Source organism: Alexandromys fortis, unplaced genomic scaffold, assembly GCF_014885135.2.
Source record: "Alexandromys fortis isolate MF-2015 unplaced genomic scaffold, M_Fortis_MF-2015_v1.1 scaffold_4, whole genome shotgun sequence".
NCBI classification, from domain to species: Eukaryota; Metazoa; Chordata; class Mammalia; order Rodentia; family Cricetidae; genus Alexandromys; species Alexandromys fortis.
This window is the reverse complement of record NW_026067944.1, coordinates 18038020-18060333: the sequence shown is the minus strand read 5'-3', so window position 1 is coordinate 18060333 and position 22314 is coordinate 18038020. Positions and strand designations below refer to the sequence as shown.

At 37.2% G+C, this 22314-nt stretch overlaps 2 protein-coding genes across 6 annotated transcripts in view; one reads left to right on the top strand and one right to left on the bottom strand.

Moving 5' to 3' along the window:
- Arl13b (ADP ribosylation factor like GTPase 13B) overlaps window positions 1–22314 on the bottom strand; it is a 58916-nt gene that overhangs the window by 17655 nt on the left and 18947 nt on the right. For all 4 annotated transcript variants that reach the window (XM_050149018.1, XM_050149020.1, XM_050149021.1 and 1 more), the window contains 2 exons: window positions 6513–6618; window positions 5010–5212 (listed from right to left, as the gene is read on the bottom strand). In XM_050149018.1, the coding sequence (XP_050004975.1) occupies window positions 5010–5212; window positions 6513–6618 (309 nt within the window). The remainder of the gene's footprint in view (window positions 1–5009; window positions 5213–6512; window positions 6619–22314) is intronic.
- Window positions 6628–21815, top strand: Stx19 (syntaxin 19). Of its 2 annotated transcripts, XM_050149027.1 has the most exons (3): window positions 6628–8291; window positions 12572–15711; window positions 16537–21815. In XM_050149027.1, exon 3 carries the CDS (start codon window positions 16550–16552, stop codon window positions 17429–17431), a length of 882 nt encoding a protein of 293 aa, XP_050004984.1. In that variant the 5' UTR covers window positions 6628–8291; window positions 12572–15711; window positions 16537–16549; the 3' UTR covers window positions 17432–21815. The 2 variants fall into 2 exon arrangements, with proteins under 2 accessions (XP_050004984.1, XP_050004983.1); XM_050149026.1 differs by lacking the exon at window positions 12572–15711.

Sequence of the window (22314 nt, the reverse complement as noted above, 5' to 3'; positions counted from 1 at the left end):
TCGTCAGCCCAAAAAACAATCAGGGTTCTCTGCCCTGTGGGAAGTCCAAGGACCACCCACCTCCATCCAGGTCTAGTAAGGTGAGCATCCACGAAACAGCCTAGGCTCCCATGAAACCCACTGACCATAGTTGGCTTATTTATCTTAATATGATGACCTCCATTCACTTTGCAAAAGTGACATAACTTCTTTTATTTATGGCTGAGTAAATGTTCCACTATGTGTATGCATAGGAAAAGATAGCAATGGAATAAAAGTAGAAATAAACAGCAAGAAAAGCTAAAAAAAAGCTATACAAAAATGGACTTTTTGAATAAGCAGTAGGTCACAAAAGAAATCAGGAGGAACTTTAGTATTTCTAGAATTAAATAAACTGGAAACAAAATAGCATGACAGTATCTATGAGATATAGGGAAAATAAAACTAAGAAGGAAGTTCATGGACTTCCTAACCAATATAACGATGTACCTCAGGGGCCTAGAAAAGCAAAAACAACAACTACAAAGTCAGAAGAAGGAGAAGTGCTTCAGGAAGAATTACACTGATGGTAGACGGAGCTTCCATATTCATAGATTAGCGGAATATCGTGAGTATGTCCACAGTACCGAGAGCTGTCTACTGAGTCAATATAATCCTCATCAATATATTCAAACTCAGAACTGGGAAACAACTCAAATTAATACAGAAGCATAAAGAACAAGAATAGCTAAAGAAATCAAGGTCAAGAAGAATAATGGTAGGTCTATCATGATACCCAAATTCAAAATAAACTAACGTGACATAGGAAAAACAAACCAACAGCACAGCCTAGTTCACAAACTTGTGAATCAATGGATAGTATAGAGAACTCAAAAATAAGCCCATGCAACTACAGTGTAACTGATTGCAATTAACTACCTATCTCCCAATCTGTTAAAAAAAATTATCAGTTCAAAAGAATTTGAAACCTTAATGGAAAAAGTGAAACTACTTTAGGCAATCATAGGAGAATCTTTCAAGATCTTAAATAAGCAACTTCCTGAGCAGGATCCTAGTGTTTTGGAGATGAAAGAAAGAATTTGTAAATATGATTACATTAAGATTTAAAAGCTCTGTATGGGAAAGAAAGCAATAAACAAGTTGAAAGGAAAACACGCAGAATGAAAGAAAATCAGTGTCTTTGCCAGCTATTCATCTGACAGAGGATTAGTGTCCAAAATAAATAACAAAAAAAACCCCAACAAAGTAAGTTATCTACTAAACAAACAAAAACAAGCAAATTCCCAGAACAGCTATTTCTCAAAAGAAGTGCAAATACCCAAACAAGTGTTGAAATTTTTAGTCATCATAGAAATATAAACCAATACTATCAAAACTACATTGAAATTCTACCCTACTATAGTTGGATGGTTACCATCATAAAACAAACAAAATATTGACTGGCAATAATGTGGGGAAAAAAGAAACAGTTTTCGTTGGTAGGAATACAAATTTGTATAGCCACAATGAAAACTAATATGGGAGATGCCAGAAAAAAAAATCTAAAAATAGAAATACTATATTATCCAGCTATACCTCTTCTGGGTGTACACCTACACAAAATGAAGCAAACAAAAGATACACTTGCAGACTCAAGTTCACTGCAATACTGTTCACATTCACTAAGTTACAGAATCACCCTAGAGCACATCACCAGATAAATATATATATATATTCCAATATATTTAAATATATAAAATAAATGGATACTATATATTGTATATAATAGAGGTTTCATCTATACTGTTTTGCACAAACACAGATATAAAGTATTATTCCATAAAAGAAAGAAATTATGCCATTTGAAAGAAAATGAGTAAAACTAAATTTAACATGTTACACAAAATGAGTCATATATGGAAAGTTAAAGATTGTATATTGTCTCTAATACATTGGGAAGAAATAAACGGGGGAAAGGCTATCTATCTGAAGGTCAAAGAGGGATTACTGAAGAATAGGAAAGAGATGAAGGAAGAGGGGCAAAAGAGATTTTTAGGAAGAGTGGGTATGATCAAAGCACATTACATGAATGTATGAAAATGTCTCCAAGCCCATTAATATGTTCTAATAATTATAAGAGAAAGAACTGGTTCTCCAACCAGCCTGTATGTACATCGCTTTGTCAACTAACTACATTCTATGATGAAAATATCTGTTTTCATTCTGAACCTAGAAAGCTAAGATACGGAGATTTTTTGCTTTACCACCTCTTATGACCTTCAGTTCTAGAATTCTGAACCTCTGCTTTGCTGCAGATGGGATTACAAGGGACATCTCATAAAGACTGTTTTGACACCAGAGAATTTACTCTATAAAGTGAGCATACAAAGAACAGCCACTGTGGTTACCCATTCATTAGAAAATAACTTCAAGTTTAAAATAATAGCATATAATTTCATAATAAAATAGTAAGTACATCCTACTTTTTAATAGAAATGACTATGTGAACCAGTAAGATTGGTTTAATGTGGCAAAATGCTTGCTTTTCACTTGTCTCTAAATGCTGATTTATGTATAATGTTGCAGTCACAACTCAATACTTAAGTTTTCCCTCTCTAACTGGCTTGACCAGAAGACTTATAGAGCGGGATGTGAGTACTGGAAAGACCTCCTAGAACACGACCTGGACTATCACTATGGAAGGGAAGGAACTTATTTAAGATGGCTCAGAGAATATTTCTTGTATCCAACTCAACTGTTATTGCTACCTGCCTCCTTTCCTTCCTTTTTCCTTCTTCTTTTGGTACAGAGAACTAAATCCAGAATTCATGCAGCTAGCTCCTCATGCACTGTACCAGTGAGCCAGCTCTATCTGTCACCCCATGGTTTTATTTCTGCACTGGAGAAAAGAGTTTTCAGAAAAATGTGGCCATATGTTTTATTTTTACAAATATATATTATATATATATTTATATTATATACACATATAATATATATGGTAGTTTTACATGATTGGCTATAATGATCTTTATATTATAAAAAGGTGTACTAGGATTGAAAACAGAAAATACCAAAGAATTCTCACATGAACCTCCCATCAGTATCTGGTCATATAGCCCAGAAACCCAGATATTCCTCCTCCATCCTGCATATAACACATAAACCTATATAGTTCTCCCCTTATCATACATGTAGCAGAGAAACCCAGATAGTCCTCCTGCCCATTCTGCATGTAGAAGAGAAGCCCAAATAGCCCTCCTGTCCACAGGGAATGTAGCAGAGAAACCCAGACAGCCCCCCCCCATCATGCATGTAGTAGGGAGACCCAGATAGTCCTCCCCCAACCTGCATGTAGCAGAGAAACCCAAATAGTCCTCTTCCCATTCCAGCGGTGGGTGAATAAGATCAAAATAAATTGTACAAAAATCTCAAAGAAATCATTTTAAACATGAGAAAAGAAGACCATCCATTCCATGTTCTTGTATTGGGGAGGCCTAGAACTTGGTAGTTGGAGAGTAATTTCACACATATTTCTTTCCTTCAAGTCCTATCTGAGTTATAAGAAAGGTACCACCAGAAGGCTTCCTTCTCAATATAAAGGAGGCCTCCCAATGCCCCGAGAGTAGGGGACACCTTGGAGGCAGCCTGTGAAACCACGCAAAAGGCCAATGTGACTGTGTCAGAGTGGGAAGGCTACTGAGAACCTTGTCAGATCTTCAAAAATTTTTTCTCATTTTTTTCATTCTAACATGTAACAAAAAGTGATGAAGTATAATTTAAGACTGAGTATTAAATTTAACTCTATTGAAATCTCAGCTCTATCTTATAGCATTAAATTAATTTATAAATGATTCTGAAAGATTAGAAGACCCAAGTTCTCAGCACCCATGAAGGGTGGATTACAACTGCCTATAACTTTGGCTCCAGGGATCCCATATTCCTGTCCTTTGTGGGCACTTGCACTCCTGTGTACATACCCACCTTAGCACAGACACATACACACACACATGTATGCACACAAATAAAATAAATTCTCCATGGGAGGCCTGCCCCTTTCTGAAGGGAGACAGAGGAGAACTGGATGGTGGGGGTTGATGGGAGGTGGGAAGAGAGAATGGGAGGAGAGCTGGGAGGGGAAACAGTAGTCGTCATGTAAAATAAATGAAGAAATAATAAAAAACAACAACAAAAAATAACTCCTCAAGACTGTGCAACTTTTGATAAAATTAATGTTCGAGATCAAGTTTGAGCTAATCGATCTTCTAGCAGCTCTATGTTGAGGGCACACACAGGCTTTTCATTCTACTGCACTGGACACGGTGCATCTGATTCTCTGGTGCTGAGTTCCCTGTGCATAGAGGATGGTTGACGCCAGCCCTGACTGACTTTAGACCTGACTTCCACCCATAACAGATAAACTATCTCCCGACACGTCCATTTGTTACCGAAGCAAAGTTCCCTGTACTTTGAGAACAACTCTGAAATTTCTCACCACTGCTTGATACAAATTTAAACCTCTGGGAAGCAATTACTACTTAAGAGGTATGCTTAAGGGGGCTGGAGAGATGGCTCAGAGGTTAAAGAGCATTGCCTGTTCTTCCAAAGGTCCTGAGTTCAATTCCCAGCAACCACATGGTGGCTCACAACCATCTGTAATGGGGTCTGGTGCCCTCTTCTGGCGTGCAGGCATACACACAGACAGAATATTGTATACATAATAAATAAATAAATATTTTTTTTTTTTAAAAAAAGAGGTATGCTTAAGTACTATCATAGCCCCAGGAAAGGTGCATTAGTCCATCACGTGGGATGGAGATAGGGCTCCACAGTAGAATGCTTGCCTACCACACTCAAAGCCCTGGGTTGGATCCACAGCACAACAAAACAAAAGTACCACCTGCACTTTTGCATGTACACAAAGAGTCACAGAAATCTTTCTTCATACAGAAAGAGAGAAAATTGAATAGACAGATACAAGAAGCAGAACTAACAGATTAAAACTGCCCTTTTGAATCTTCAGAAAAACTGTGTGGTAAACTTAATCTACTCACCTTTCTTCACGTAATTTTCGCACTCGCTCAGCCCGCTCTCGCTTCTCTTGCTCCTCAAGAGCTCGCTGTTCAGTTGTGTCTTTTTGGATGCGCTCACTTAAGGCATCAAAGTCTTTTGCAATGATGTGTAGTAGCCAATAAAGCCCCTTTTTAATGGACTTGTCAATTTTCTTTCCATAGCCCAGGACTGCTGAACAAGGTTCCTAGAACAAATCATTTGACCTAATGATTAAAACTAAAAATTCTCCACATGAAAATATTCATAAACCATCACATAACATTATTGATAAAGTAAAATTTAAGTTAATAATATAACTTAATAATTTTTAATCTAATATTATAACTCCCAAAACAGTTTTCAATGACTAAATTTAGTACTACCAGAAGTTGAAAATAATTATAGGTATTATCTATGTTACATTATGAATAAAATGAGAGGACCAGATAAATTTTATGAAAGTTTACTGGACGATAAACTGAACTGCCCTGAGAAAAGCGCTGTTATTTATTAAGCACACCTGGGAGGACCAGGCGCAGTAGTACACACCTTTCTACCCAGCACTCTGGAGGCAGAGGCAGGTACATAGATTTTTTGAGAGTTTGAAGCCAGCCAGGGTGACATAGACAGACTCTGTCTCAAAAAATAAAAGGAGGGTATGGGGGGAAAAATGTAAGTTGTAAATTCTTATGCTGAACCAGGCAAGGTGGCTCACACTTTTAATCCCAGCACTCAGGAGGCAGAGGCAGGTGGAACTCTGTTGAGTTCCAGGACAACCAAATGCAAAAACTCTTTCTTGGAAAAACAACAAACAAGCAAGCAAAGAACAAAGAACAAAAGAAAATTCTCGTGCCAATTAAGTTACAGCAACAGACACATTTATAAGCCTTATAATCTAACGATCATTTCCTGAAATAAATCCTCTATTGTACTCCTAAAGACTGTATGACAACTCATAGACTGTTGTAACTTTTTAAAAATGATATTAAATTTCTTATGTCAAAATTTTATTTTTTATAGATTTTTTTCTAATTTCCAAAATTTGCAACATGAAAGTTTACTGGTTCTATCAGCAATATCTACAAAAAAAAAACCATAAGAAATTTAGACATAATGCAGGAAGGTTTCTCAAAGTCAATGAAAACAGAAGAAATATTATAGTATTAACTACTATAATCTGAAAATGACAGAATGGTATATGGCATAAAAATTATTTCAATAGTGTTCTTATTATCTTTTTATATTTATTTATTAATATGAGGGTGCAATCACCACAGCACAAGAGGTCAGGAGACAACCTGACTCCTGTCTGCTGTCTCCTACACGTGGATCCAGGAACTGAGTGGTGAGCCTGGATGCTTTTCTCAGCTAAGTTATCATACAGCACAGCCCCAAAAGGTTGTTTTCTAGTTGACTATCACTTTTATAGAAACTATGTTTTCTGAACAAAATTAAAAAGTAATAATGAAAATTAACAACAACAACAACAATAATAAACAACTTACTATCTGGCACAGGCACTTGTGCTCATTGACCAGCTTTTCCAGAGAGAGACACTCAATCACATCGGCTTCACCTAAAGCCCCCTCCTTGTCTTGTTTATTTGCCAACCTAGGAACACAGACGAACTGGTTGGTTACAGAGCAAATGTACAATCATGGCAACGGAAGTGTCCGTTTCATGGTCTCTGTTCCTAAAACTTAAATCTACTGAGTTTAGAATAAGCTGGTTCAGGGATTACTGTAGCATATAGCATAGATGTCATAACTTTTCACAGTTACTGCTCTACAATCCACTGTGGAAGTACTGGCTACTAAAAACAGCAAAAACAACAAGTACAAGCAACCACTAGACAAATAATAAAAACTACCAATAGAAGAAGCAGTCAACTTCCCAGCGCCCACAGACAACAATCCAGACCTTTCCTTCTTGAAAACAATGCTGGTGAGAATGTGAGTTCCAGTCCATGTCACACCAGAGTAACTGGACGAAGCAACGACGGAAATCAATATAGACACTTTTCCTGTTCCACCCCATTCTAGACACAAGCATTTTCACTATTTCTTAGTTCAGCTTCATGTTGTTTCTGTTCGAAAATATAAACATATTTTTGGGTGGTATTTCAAAGTTTACAACTGAGCACTGTGGAGAACATATTTCTTTCGTACCATGATTTTTTTCCCTGGACACAAAATTCAATCCTGAAATTATCTTGATGCAGAATAAAGAAATCGGGACTTGACTCTGATTTGCAAAGGGACACATCATACAGGTGATCCAGTGTCCATTCACCAATCCTGCATGGAAGGATTTCTTCTTCATCTTCACAGAAGAGTACTGGGAAGGAGTGGTTTTATTTGGATAAGGAGGGGAAGAGAACAGACTTGAGGGAGTGGAAATCTAAAGACAATCTAAATTTTACTTTAATTGCAGCAGGTGTTCATCCCACATCTTCAGTGGGGGTGGGAACACCAAAAAACTAAAGGGTTAGAAATAGGACACTATGGAAGAATTTCATTCCTACATTTTCCTGTAAGTACTTCTTCCTGGTAGAATTAATTTTGAATTTCAATACTGGCATAATAAACAGTAGTACCATATAGCTGTTATTCTACATTGAACATTATAGAAACTAACTCTAAAGTAAAAACAACAGTATAGAAAGAAAAGTGAAGCGGAAGTTTCGAAGACAAAAGTCTTCTAATTTTGTGAGTTAAGCCCTGTGGGATTTCCAAGAAGAGACTTCAACCATAAATGGAATCCAAAACGCTGCACATGAGGCTGCATTCCATTCCCGCTCATGCCTACTTCATTCTGTACTTTCACGTTTTGAAATCTCCAAAGAAACCTCTGTTTAGATACACCAGCAGTTTCTGGAAGTAAGGCATTCTGCAGGTAGTGTGGACTAGCAAAGTACAGAGAATGTACTCAACCTGTGTGGGCAATTTAACAAGGACTTCCTGTTACCAAGGACTTCCAGTGAAAAATGATCTCCCTTTAATCTAAGGAACAGGGGAGAAACAGGCAGAACCAGATTCTCCAGGTGTGAAGTAAGCAATCCGCGCTCCTCATTTGATAGTAACAGCAAATGTACAACTTTATCTCCAATGTATTTGACTTCACTGTTTGGCTTTCAATTAACTGTATGAGAACCATAAAGAAAGCCCGTGCCTTAGAAGTGATTTAAGCACCGGGATCGAGCATTACACCCCATGGCACTCGGATTCTCTCTCAGATTAAGAACTCTAACACCACGGGTGGGAAAACAAGAACAAGACAGTAAGGTAAGTGAATTGGTGTGTGTGTGTGTGTGTGTGTGTGTGTGTGCACTATTTAAGGTGAAATATGTACAAACTGAAATGCAGGTATAGATGACAGGAAAGAATCGTTCAGCAGGTCCTTCAGTTTACTTTTTAGAACTGCACAGAGCTGCAAGCAGCTGACCTGTCCTGGCTATGATGACCAGAAGAGGCTTGAGGTCGAGTACCAAGCTTGACGAAATCCTTACTCTAATTCTATAAAAACGACTTCTCACTTTAGAAACATTAGAAAAGCAGATTCTGTGAAAACAAATCTGAAAATCTTTTTTTAAACACAGTAAATTAATAATGCTATGTTTATTTTAGAAAGGACTTAGGACTTCCACACTTAATTCTGAACAGAACTTTATGTTCAAATTTGACAGAAAATATTAATTTCTCTATTGTTATTTCCCAGGATATGCTAAAACTGATTTGAAGAAAATTTAAAATGGTTTTGTTGGAAAAGAAGTACTATAAAATATCAAAGCACTCAAGCATTTTAATGTTATAGACAGTATGTCCAAAGTACTTAAATTAAAAATTTATCATAGATTTTTCAAGTTATTAGGTCAACTTAATATATAAATTGGGGCCATTTAAATGTGATGAATTTCCTAAGTTATGGCTGTTCCTATATGTGACTTTAATAAATACTCATTTCAAATCAACATATGACTTTCATAAGTACTTTCAAAGGAGATATGAAGTTAGCCATGTAATGTGCAAACAATGCCTCTTCAAGGCATGCACTTTAAATATGAAGACCATTTCATATCTATTCAACTTCTCTGAATCAGATAAGTAAAAGTTAAAAAATATCCATCAACAACTAACTCTTAATAAAGTTATGATCTTACTATTTAGTTCAACAAGACAACTAACATACCCACATCAAATTGAAAGAAAGAATACTGAAAGAATACATTACTGAAAATGTCAGTTAATTCAAGCTTAGAAAATATATAAAGTAAGATCTCCCACTTTTAACCTTGAGCTAGAAAATGCTGAAAGTTGCCTCTATATACAAGAACAAAATATATTTCTTGAAGTACTTATTAACATAATAACTACAGAGAATTTACTATAAAAACCCATAAGCATATTAAACATGTATCCCATCATGTATTTTTATTTTAATTTTTTTTATTTTTTTATTTACTATTATTATTATTATCATTATTGCTATTTTGGTTTACAAGACAGGGTTTCACTGTGTAGTCCTGGATGTCCTGGAACTCACTTGTAGCCTAGGCTGGCCTTGAGCTCACACAGATGCGCCTGTTTCAGCCCCACAGTGCTACTAATGCGGTGTTCACCACCACTGTCCCATGGTTTACTTCTCCTGACTCTGGGTATTGCATATTCACGACTGTCTCTAGGAATCTGCATTCTCTCTAACAGTGTGGGGAGTTCCTTTGAGTTACTCCTATTTACTTCTCTCTTTCCCACAAGGAACTATGACATGTTATTATCACATGTATCAACCATCGTTTTTTTTTTTCTTTTCTAAAATACCATCCTTAAACTCACTGGTATAGTAAACATTATAGGTGAAATTCAAACCACATAGCAAATTCAAAAAAGCGCAGTAGTAAATTAACCATACTGATGATCCTATCTTCTACAGGCAGAATACTGCCACACTATGAAAACTGCATAAAATAATGAGCTCATGGATTTCATCTAGCCTAACCAATTCAGTGACTTCTTATTGTATGCTTACGTTAACTGTAGCCAAAATTTAAATTCTACTATGCATAATTCTAATTTATGGATGCAAAATTAAACTGGAAACACTTGTACATATAGTTATAAACACCAACAGCTAAAAAATGCACACATACAGCATTTCAGTGCACCTGAGTACTTAAAATAAGCGAATTTCTACATGGACAAGGAAAAATTGGAAGAAGATTATAAATATGATAACACGGTAAAGGTCATCACCTATATCTTCATCAAGGTAGACAGTTATTTGACAAGTGGTTCCCCTTTGTGTGTAGTATGGAAAGATATCTGATATAAACTTAACTTTAAAAATACCAATTTAAAACTCCCAACAGCGTTTAAAACAGTAAAATCTAGGAGGCTCTAGAAATGAAGAGCGAACACATCCACAGTTAGGAGCAGAAGTTAAACACAACTACATTGGCTACTAGAATAAAATAGTCTATCTTAGAGGCTGGGGCTTAGGGTTTACATTACAGGAAATAAAACTGAATTTCCTGGATGACCTAGGGAAAACAGACACCACCTAGATAATGGTGGGCAAATTCCATGGCTCTAGTGGGAGCAACCAAACAACCTTAGATTGAATTTGTAACTTAGAAAGGCATTGAGGGCATTCCCGCATAATAAAATACCTCAAGAGACAAAATAAATATACTTGTCCACCTTCAAGACAGTAGCTAGAAGTTAATGGCCACTCGAAAGAAAAGAATTCATTACCAAGAAAAATAACCCAATAATAAAAAGAAACTTTAGCATAAATACATTAGATATTACATAGAAATAAACTGGCAATATAGTAGTCATCAAAAATGATGCACACCATATATACATTATAGCTAACCACATAATCATCATCTACTTTATATGCATGCCCTGGTATACAGCAGCAAAAAGAAGCCTAATTCTATTTACATGTTTGCATTTCCAAATCAATAACATAGTGACCTAAAGAAAGAAATGTTCGAGTATTTACTTGTATTTTGTATGTACAATTGGCATATGCATGAATGTACACGTGTGCATTTGCACACCCCTCTGCACGTACTAAAACAACCAACACTTCAGGAAAAAGCTTGAAAAAAAGCAGGTCCATGGCATCAATAATTTGCTTCTAGCTTCTTAAAGACGAAAGGGTCATCCCATCCTAAACATGTTAGAGAAGGTGTTGTAATGCCCAGGACTTGACTAGATATGGAGATGGCCACAGTCATAAAGGTGGAAGTGACGTCTCCAAGTAAGCAAGTTGGAGACCAGAACCCTTGTGAACACACACAGACATGAATGTGAACAAGAACCATGCCGAAGTTCAATGCAAGGCTTGAGAATAGTCATTGCAGTGCCATACCTTGTTGGGCAAAACAAAATTATGCACAATTTTTTACAAATGAAATTTAAATTTTGCAAGGAATTATAAGTTAAATTTATTACAAAGCTAATAATCTTTTCACTGTAACTCTGAAAATTTGAAATTAAGGATTTAGACTCTTAAAATTGCATTAAGGGTTATATTGACTCTAATTAACTGTAATTAATTATAATCCATAATTACATGTAATATATGACATAACTTGATTAGTATAATTAAAAGACAGGAAACTGCTGATACATATCTATAACCTCAGTGCTTGGAAGAAGAAGCAAAAAGGATTATGAGTTCAAGGATAGTTTGGATGAAATAGCAAGACCTGTCTCAAAAATCCAACAGCCAGTGCTGGTAAGATGGCTAACAAGCAAAGGTGACTGCTGTTAATAATGACCTGAGTTCAGCTCCTTGTAATACACGACGTAGAAAGAGGGAAACAACTCCCAGGTCCAGAACTTGTCCTCTAACCTTCATACATGGGCTATGACATATACAGGACACACACACACACACACAAAGGCATGCACATATGTACAACACTACACCACTAATTATATAATAAAAGGAAAACTACAAAAATGAGTTACAAAATCTTTTACATACAATTCATTGCTTTAGTTTTGAAATATTTTCTCATCAAAACTACTGTTTTCATTTTAATAGAGGACATCAGTAATAACAGTCTGGATATTACTCAGTATATTCATTCTGTTTTATATCTTAGACCCTTGGAAAAGGGGTAAGAAATATTTCTTGAAGATATGCATGATACACAGATCCATAGTTACATTCCTAAAATAATATCTAATCTTACAGTCGGGTGGTGGTGGCGCATGCCTTTAATCCCAGCACTCGGGAGGCAGAGGCAGGCGGATTTCTGTAAGTTCGAGGCCAGCCTGGTCTACAAGAGCTAGTTCCAGGACAGGAACCAAAAGCTTCAGAGAAACCCTGTCTCGAAAAAAAAAATCTAATCTTACATTCCTCTGTGACTAATTTTCATTTCACAAGTTTTCTACATGTATTATAGAAAATTATTGCTGTTCACTTCTTTATCAGATGGTAGAGAAATTACTCCTCACAAGGAAAGTTGAAAAGAGAATGAAGAAGATGATAGGCAAGAAGAATCCACTTGCTGTGTGCCTAAATAATCCTTCCCTTCTACTTCTAGGTTCTTCCTTTTCCACTAAGAGTCACTAAGGGGAGTTTCAGGCACAGTGGAAGAGTTTAAGTGAAATTTGTAATGAAATAAGATGAGCGTGAGAGGATGTGAAAGAGGAAACGACACTCAGGAGACTATGACAGTAATCCAAGTGAAATACTAATGTCTTGGACCAGACTGGAAGAGGTGGAGGGCTCCAAACACACTAAGTAAGAAAGGCTGAAAAGTTTTATTGTTGTTTGGAAATGAGCTAAAGTATAAAATACTGAAGAAGAAAAAAAAAAACACTCAAGAATGACTCAAGCTTTTGGATTGGAGTCACTGAAAGAAAAGAGCAGCCACTGACTGAGCTAGAACAATCTGGGCACAGAGACAGTGAACACTCATTTCAGATGTACACACCTTAATGGGACTCAGCAAGCAGACAGGGGTTTTAAGAGGAATCCAGACCGGAGAACCAACCTGGAATCAACAGTATTTGGTACCAATATTAAAAATAATGGAGGACAATATTCACTTTATAAGCATCCCAATATTCAGAGGTAGGAGAGATTAAAAGCCAGGAGCCTGTGGGAGGGTGGGAAAGAAAGAACCAGGGATAAAAGGTAAAACGCTTCTTTGGACACTGTCTCAAAAACTGATTTAGTCAGCTGTGGCTGTAGTCATATTGCTTCTACCTTCAGAAACATGTTCCAATGATTACCATGTATTCTGTCTCTGTTTTTATTATTCAACTCACTCATGAACCATTCTGCGATCCTGGGAAACAATCCTATACAAAACAAGTTAAAACAAGCTTTGGAATGCAAAATTCATGCCAATGCCACATTTGCTCTTCATGTGTTTCCTGCTGAGCCTATGGTAAACTCACATGCCTTATCCTGCATACAACTCAACTACCATCTGCTTCCTATCTACCTGTCTGATTTCTTTCCCCTGTTAATTTTCCTTCTCTTAGTTTCTATCTACACAGGCATTAATTTTGTCCTGAAAGTACAACAGCCTCAGGCTGGAGAGACGGTTCAGCAGTTAACACAAAGCACCATCCCTGAAGAGAACGTGAGTTCCATTCTTAGCACCTGCATCAGGCACCCACAGTCACCTTTAACACCAGCTCCTCGGCATCCAACACCTCTGGCCTCGACAGGCACCTCTAGTCATATGCAAGCCTCCATTCAAACACACACACACACACACACACACACACACACACACACACACGCGTGCGTACACATAATTAGAAACATTTTTTTAAATACATCGGTCTTATATTGGTTTGGTATTTTATCTCCTATAGAGAGCCTATACTCCTTATCTCTTCACCAATATTTATATTCACCTTGTCTGACTTCTCAATATTTAGAACTCACAACCCAAATATCTCCTTAAAGTCCTTGTGTAGCAGGCTTTCTTTCGGGCCACGAACCAGCTCCCAAATCTTGACACACAGACTTATTAGTTACGAATACTCAGCCTTATCTAATGCTTGTCCCACTAGCTCTTACAATTTAAATTAACTTGTTTCTTTTCATCTACATTTTGCCTTGGTGTATTTTACCTTTCTTTCATTCTGTATGTCTTAACTCCATGTATATAGCTTGCTGGTGAGTGCCTGGATAAATGGCCCTGCTCATTTCTCTCTCTTTCTCCCTCATTCTCTCTTTTCTTCTCTCTTCTCTCTGGAGCTTAGATTCCTCCTCCTACATATTCTCTCTGCCCACCAGCCCCACTTATTAGTTATTCAGCTTTTTATTAGACCAATAAGGTGCCTTAGGCAGGCAAGGTAAAACAGTAACACATCTTTCATCGTTAAACAAATGCAACACACCTTTACATAGTTACAGGAATATTCCACAATGGCCTTGCCTGACTGTCTGTTAAGACATAAGATGATCTTATGCATCTCTTTATAACTTCATAAACTTGTTCACCTCAGGACAGTTCTACATGCTTACAAAGTCTCCTTTATCTGCATTACTATTCCTCCCATATAATTCCCACTCAACAAACTTTAGAACAATGCTATGTCTAACCATGTTGTATACAAAGATTTTCACATTTCAAAAAATAATTGTAAAAGAGATCTCTTACAATGACTTAAATTTATTTCAATTATTCTCCACTTCATATGGTTTTCTAGTCTTTTCCTTCTATGTTCTTTTGGGAATTTCTAATTTATGAGTTACCATCATAACTCATCATAAACAACATCATTGTTAGTTGGTCCCACCAGAGTCCCGGAATTTGTCCACTGTTTTCCAGGCAGTGTCTGTACAGGCTGTAAGTGACACAAGTATCTTTCTTAGCCTGTTATCCTGGTGCTTATTATTCTGGTGGCTCAGATGAAAAGCATGACTGAAGTCTAATACTTTGTCATAGTTAATGGCTGTGAAACAAAGTCTTCTATTTTACAGATGTGAAGAAGTTTCCTAAGTATTTGATATTTCACATTCTTTCCTGTTAAGTCTATTTTAATACTTTAGTCTCTGAATCTCAGTGTAACTTCAGGAGACTAAACATACTACACTAAGCATCATGAATATATCTGACAACTATATGTATGTGTATTGAAGATACAAATCATTAACTTAAAAAACTGTAGAAATATGCCTATCATTGAGTCTTACACTACCACATCCTACCAGACCTTTCTCTATTCAATATTTAAAAAATATCTAGAGGTCAGTGATCTGTTTATATTGCCACTCAACCTTTTCAAAACTACAAAAGGCATTAAGTGCCTTACTACACTCAAGGATTAAGGAAATAATGGTTTATTAACAATAGCTTTTATTTGATGCCATGGACAATTAGGAGCACTAGTGAAAATGTAAGTAACATCAGCATTCTCAGATAAGAATGTATATAAACATGTTCCCAAGTATCTAACAATTATCATAATATGAATTCCTATACATTTTGTCCTAGGAGTTTTCGATCCTTGGAAACAACTGACAAGAATGAGAAGTCTGCATAGTCAAAGCAACAATATTTTTCATACATGCAAAAGATGAGAAAACAAGACTATATAAAATATGCTAACCTCATTTTACTTATATATTTATATACATACATATATATTGCTTAAAATCCACATTGAATTTATTCTGACATTGTTGGTTTTAATTAAATTATGCATATCTTAAAAAGTGAGTATGTATTTAAAGATTTTTAAGTATATGAGTGTTTTGCCTGAATGCACATATGTGTATCACATGTACACTTGGTCCCCACAGGAATAAGGAAAGGGTTTCAGATCTCCTAAAGCTGGAGTTACATATGGTTGTTGAACTGCCATGTGAGTGCTGGGAAAGGAGTCACAGTCCTCTACAAGAGCAGCATGTGCTCCCAACTACTGAACCATTTCTCCAGTCACAGAAAACATCCACTTTAAATATGACATAAGGGAAGGAGATCTATAATAATGGTATTTTTAAGAGGCTAAAGGACAATCCTAAAAGTTAAAGTACAGTCAAACATTTGTAGTAGAAAATCATGTTGTGGATAGTATAATGATATGGATGAATTTATCTGAGGTTCAACTGTATCCTCCGCACTGCTTTCTCAGTGAGTATACTCAAATATATGAGATGCACAGCAGGAGCAACCATCCAAAGTAATTCGAAATTATGTCACATTACTTTCTCTATTTATTATTTTTTGGAAATCTCTATGAGGACATTATTTTTGATTCTTCTCATTTTCTTCCTTAGTTGTTACTCTATAGTTCAGGGTGGCCTCAAATTCCACCTGTGGCCTAGGATAGTCTCGAATTTGCTATACTCCTACCTCAGTCTTGCTACAGGGATTATAGGCAAGAGCCATCATGCCTTGTTGATGTTCCTCAATTTCTAAAATTTCCTGTTAGAAAATAGAATTTTTGCTAAGAGACACATAGCTATCTCACAGCAACAGCTAGTGGGGGAAAAACAACAACTTCTTCTTTGTTCAATTTCATTATTTTTGTTTTTTAGGAGGAAAGGGAAGATGAAAGACCGACTTCAAGAATTAAAACAGAAAACCAAGGAAATCGAACTCTCTCAGGATAGTCGTGTGTTTCCAGAAGCAGAGGAACAAGGGGAACTTGTCCAGCAAGCTGTTATTTATGAGAGAGAGCCAGTAGCTGAGAGACACCTACATGAGATCCAGAAACTGCAGGAGACTATCAACGGCTTTGCTGAGGATGTTCAAAGGTTTGGACAGCAACAGAAAAGTCTGGTGGCTTCCATGAGAAGGTTTAGCCTACTTAAACGAGACTCGACCATTGCAAAGGAGATCAAAATCCAAGCCGAACACATTAACAGAGCACTGGGTGACTTAGTCAAAGAAGTAAAAAAGTCAGAGGTTGAAAATGGTCCATCATCAGTGGTTACAAGGATACTTCAGTCTCAGTATGCCGCCATGTTCCGCCACTTTCAGCAAAGCATGTTTCTATACAATGAAACAATAGCTTCAAAGCAAGAGAAGTGCAAGACATTCATTGTCCGTCAGCTTGAAGTAGCTGGAAAGGAAGTGTCTGAAGAAGAAGTGAATGACATGCTTCAGCATGGAAAATGGGAAGTTTTCAACGAAAGCTTACTCACAGAAACCAGCATCACGAAAGCACAGCTCTCAGAGATTGAACAGAGACACAAAGAGCTTGTGAGTTTGGAGAACCAAGTTAAGGACCTCCGGGACCTTTTCATTCAGATCTCTCTTCTGGTAGAGGAACAAGGAGAAAGCATCAACAACATCGAAGTAATGGTGACCAGCACAAAAGATTACGTTATCAATACTAAAGAGAAATTTGGACTCGCTGTCAAATACAAAAGGAGAAACCCCTGCAGGGCCCTGTGCTGTTGCTGCTGCCCATGCTGTGGCTCCAAATAAAGATGCTATTTTAGAAGCTTCTCAGGGGTTAGGAGTAAGGTTTCCACATTTCAGAGCCTTGTTTTGGTTGTCTTTATTTCATGAGTCCAGTCCCATACATTCTATCACTGCTAACAGCTCATTTTCCCCTTTAACATTTGCCTTTTAAAGTTACAGAAATGCTGAAGCCAGTGACACAAGACAAGCATTTTTCTTAAAATTTCCAGATTAACTACAAAAAGTTAAATTGAAAGATTTTACATTTCTAGAAAAATATTGAGTTCTACTGTTAATTTCTGTAGTCTTAAAATGACTATTCAAACAAGTGGTAACTACTAATCTGGCTTAGTTGAGAATATTTTGGTAATTAAGAGTTGTATAAAACAAAGTCTCAACAGATGCCACGGACCATCAAAATGAAGCTAAAATGCCAAGTAAGTCTTTACCACAGATAGATGAGTAAACCTGATGATCATTACGTCCCGGAAAAACCCACTCATAGACTTGATGAAGAATTTGTCTATGCTTAACAATGGTGACTGTCAAGCATAAGACTTACAGTGAGGTAAGACTGTTTTTATGAACTTGGATGAAAAAACTGAATTAAATACAGATTAGAGGCTTGACAAAGTCAAAGTAAAAGCAACTGTGTTCTAGAACACGTGACATCACTTTGTGATGAAGTATAAATTAATGACGAGTCCTAAGCAGTCTTCAACTTTGAGATGATCCTCCTGACAGCCTCCAGGGAGCTTGGATGACACAGGAATGCACCACTGAGCCCATTCTGATCTTTTTCTTTAAACCTGGTCTTTTATTTTACCCCAGGTGCACTGTCCTTTTCTGTAATGGAGCAGGTCACTCTAGAGGTTCGATACTCTTTGTTTCTTATGCCTGAAGTAAATTTGTTCTTACTATCACCAATTTTATGTTCACTGGAATGTTGTCTCTTGTGGGTGGGTGGATGGCAGACACCATAAAGATATTTAGTCTTCCCACTCGAAGATATGATGTGTCTTCATTTATTTATACATTTATTTTAGTTACTGGAAAACTCTTACCATTCCCTACATATGAAAGCACCATGGCCATCTTTGTGACATTTTTGTTTTGTTTTGCTTCTATTGCTATTTCTCTCCAGTAAATATTTGCCACTGTTGTCAATCAAAGATATAAAATACTTGCCTTTGAGAAAGTCCTTCCCCAACTAGTCACCCTAGCAAGGCCATCCTGATGACCTGTGGCATCTCCTCACCCTTACTTTAAGTATCTGCTTGAACTTAATACCATCTTCTAGATCTGTTTGTTACTTGCTTCTGTGTTAGCATGTGAATTTCCAATGGATTTCCTGTGCAAGACCAACCAATATCCATAGGTCTCTAAGAGTACTTTTTTTTAAATTTACTCAGTTATCTCATTTCCCTTGTACACTGTCTTCCGTCCTTATAATATGGAAGGCTGTGTTTCTGCTCCAACCCATGGCATCTTCATTTGCCCCCGATTCCACCCTTGTGTTTGCAGTTTTTCTTCTCTTTGAAATATCTGGAGTGAGCTCCTCCTCTGGGTCACTGTCTTCAGCACAGTGCTCTGTGTTTCCTGTATCAGGTGCCCTTGAGTGAGCCCTTCACATCTCTTCAGGACTGACTCCTTACTGGAGGGTTCTGTTTAAACTCTTGGCCAGAGCGGTGGAAAAAAAAAAAAAGTGAGAGAATTCATCTGTGACAATTTCCTTAAAGACCCTTAAGACAAAGTTATCAATTGAGAGGAGCAGAGTTAAGGGAGCAAGAGGATGAATGAAACAATCAGGTCAGAGGGAAGGATTGAGTCATCCTGGAAAATGGCAGGAGAATAACCAGGGGGTATGCAGGGCCCATCTGAACGTATTGGGATAACTTTCATGTGATCTCTGCCAGGACACACATGCGCTTTTAACCTCGCCATGCTCAGCAGCTTGAATGCTGGCAGAGAAAGCGAGGATCCCTGTCTGCTCAGGGTGGCGGCTCTCCCACACCTGTGCAATGCAAGAAGTGTGTGTTGGGAAAGCTGGGGAAAGGGAAAGGATTAAATTGCCACGTTACACCATGGTAAAAGTACTACAAAGTAATCTTAGTTCACAAATGTAAATTGAATTTCTTTTTATCCTGTCAGTTACCAAGTATCACTGTGGGAAGAGATGTTTCACGTGTCCCAGCTTCAAATGCTTACAGCAGCATGATGAAAAAGACCCTGTAAGACTGATGAAAAACTCCAAAGCTGACTGGGCAGTTACAGTTATCACCCCCACCGTTCCTTTTAAGTTTCTATTGAGAGTTTTACGTATACCTGGTTACAGCTGTTCTTAAATTATTTATCATGAAAACTAGATTATTAAGAACTATTTAATATGCATCAGTTCAATTATGCCCAGATGGACGTACAAAAAGTTCTGTTAGTATTTTATCATGCTTATAAAGTAAGAATGAAGCCCAGACTTGTTGCAAAGCCGTTAATAATATTCTATTTCATTGCTACATTCTTTATCATAATAATATGAGTTATACATATTAATGCGTTCAAAAATGGCATCCCTGCACGTGCATTATTGTACTTGATCTTATCCACCTTCTTCTGTCTCTCACTCTTCTCTGGTAGCTGCTTTCTATTCTCAAGTTTGCCTCCCTCCAGCCTCCATGGATTCTACATTCTATATAGAAGAGAAAAAAATGTTACATTTGTCTTTCTCTCTCTGGATAATTTCACTTAACCTGGTGAACCGACTTGCTTCCATTTCTTACAAATGACTTGATTTTGTTCTTTTACGTTGCTTCTGTGTTGATTTCCACCTAGGCTAATGCCATATCATAGCTATGGCAAATAATAACTTATGTCTATGTCCTCAATTGCTTAGTATTAACCTAACCTAAGCAACAAGGACAATATATTTAATCAAAAATTAAATATTTTGTATACTTTATTTCCACACTTAATACAAAGTAAAAGCATCAATCTTTTTCTTAGTATAACTATCTGAAAGAGAAAACTAATTATTGAAAGAGTTGATGGAACAACATTAGGAATCTGCTGGCTCTGGAAACAGAAGTCAAAAATAACAAATTAAAAAAAAAGAACGATTAAAGTCCTTTGGGTGCATGTTAACACCACTAAATTGGATTAAGTGGTTTGAATTCATCTAACAGTTTGAAGCACTGTACCATCAGCAATAATATTCCGATCCATTTACAGAACAGTAGGAACACTCTTTCATTATCTGAATCCACATGTCGGCACAGGCATGCACACGCTTGCTCATTTACAAGCAGAGTCATAGAGAGAATTGGTAACTGTCCTGACCGTGTGGTGGTTGCACACCTGTAACCCCTAGCTTGGGCTGGAAGGTTACTGGGACTTCCACATCAGCCTGGGCTACAGTGAGACCTTGTCTCAAGGAAACAAAGAAAGAAAGAGGAAGAAGGGAAACAACAGTAGGGGAGGAGGGAAAGGGCATCTCCTGAGGGCTGTCTGATTCCAAAGGTCTCACCCTCAAAATACTGAAGGTCTGGGGTGAAAATTAAAGCGGGAGGTCCATGGCAACGTGTTGATGCCTACCTAGCAACACAGTCAAGTATCTGTTCTTCGTGAGCTTTAAAGAGTGTGACAGTGACAGCAGCGTGCAGCATGCAGTGACAAAGGCCGGAGTGCAAGTCCACAGTGTGAGCAAATGAAGATGGCAGCCGCGAGAGGATCCACAGCAGCACAGCTCCCAACAACGGAACTGTAGCTTCAGTGTGTAGTGGACTTGGAGGATGAAGCTGATCAAGGCAATCAGACCTGTGTTAAATAATTCCTGGTCATGTGATTTGGGGGTCCACAGTAAAGACCTATCACTATATGGTAAGATGCATCACTATTCTGATAGCTAAACTGGACTAGCACAGGCTGAATTCTTAGTATCCTGAAAAGAAATTTTTGCTGGTGGCTTCAGGATGAAAATATTAGACAACTCGACTGGACTTCAAAAAGGTAACAGGCAGAGTGATTTATTATCTCTCTAAGGACAACTGTCTAGACTACACAAGAAAGAGAAAGTCTACAAATGGCACCCATCTTCCCAGAACATTGCTATCAACTGCAGATAATGAAAATTTCAATATATTAAGTTATAGAATAAAACTTACAGTTTCACTTATTTAATAGGAAATCAAATAGTGCCTTGTTCATTAATTCAACATGTAGTAGGTATTCAGTATTTGTTGAATTAATATAGGCATAGATGCATATATACACAAAAGAAAATATCAAAAAAAAAAATAAATGACTACTTGGTTAAAAAGAACTACTCTATTGGTAGCAAATAGTGATTCCAGGAAGTCACTGTTTAAATATTTTCAAAGACTACTTTAGCCTGTAGGGCTCAGCAAAGGTCACCTTTCATATATACTTCTATTAAAATTTTACTTCTGATTAAATAAAAGTGAGACTCGAGTCTATAGATGAAGTAACTTCATTAATAAAATACTTAAAAGTTTAAAAACATAACCTTTACCAAAAAATAATCCAATAAAGTTTCAACTTTTATAATCAAAATTTCAAATAGACTTGTTTAAAAATCTTCATCTGCATGGCCAGGTGGTAGTGGCACACGCTTTTAATCCCAGCACTTGGGAGGCAGAGGCCAGCGAACCTCTGAGTTCGAGGCCAGCCCCGTCTACAAGAGCTAGTTCCAGGACAGGCTCCAAAGCTACTGAGAAACCTGGTCTCAAAAAACCCAACCTCCCCCACCCCACCCCCCCAAAAAAGATTCCTCTGCTATTGAGATGAACAGAGACAAAACTCCTCTACATTTTTCCTAATTTAAGCACAATGAGTTGATTGTTTTCATTCCTTAACAATGAATTACAAGAAGGGGGACAAAGCGACAAAAAGGC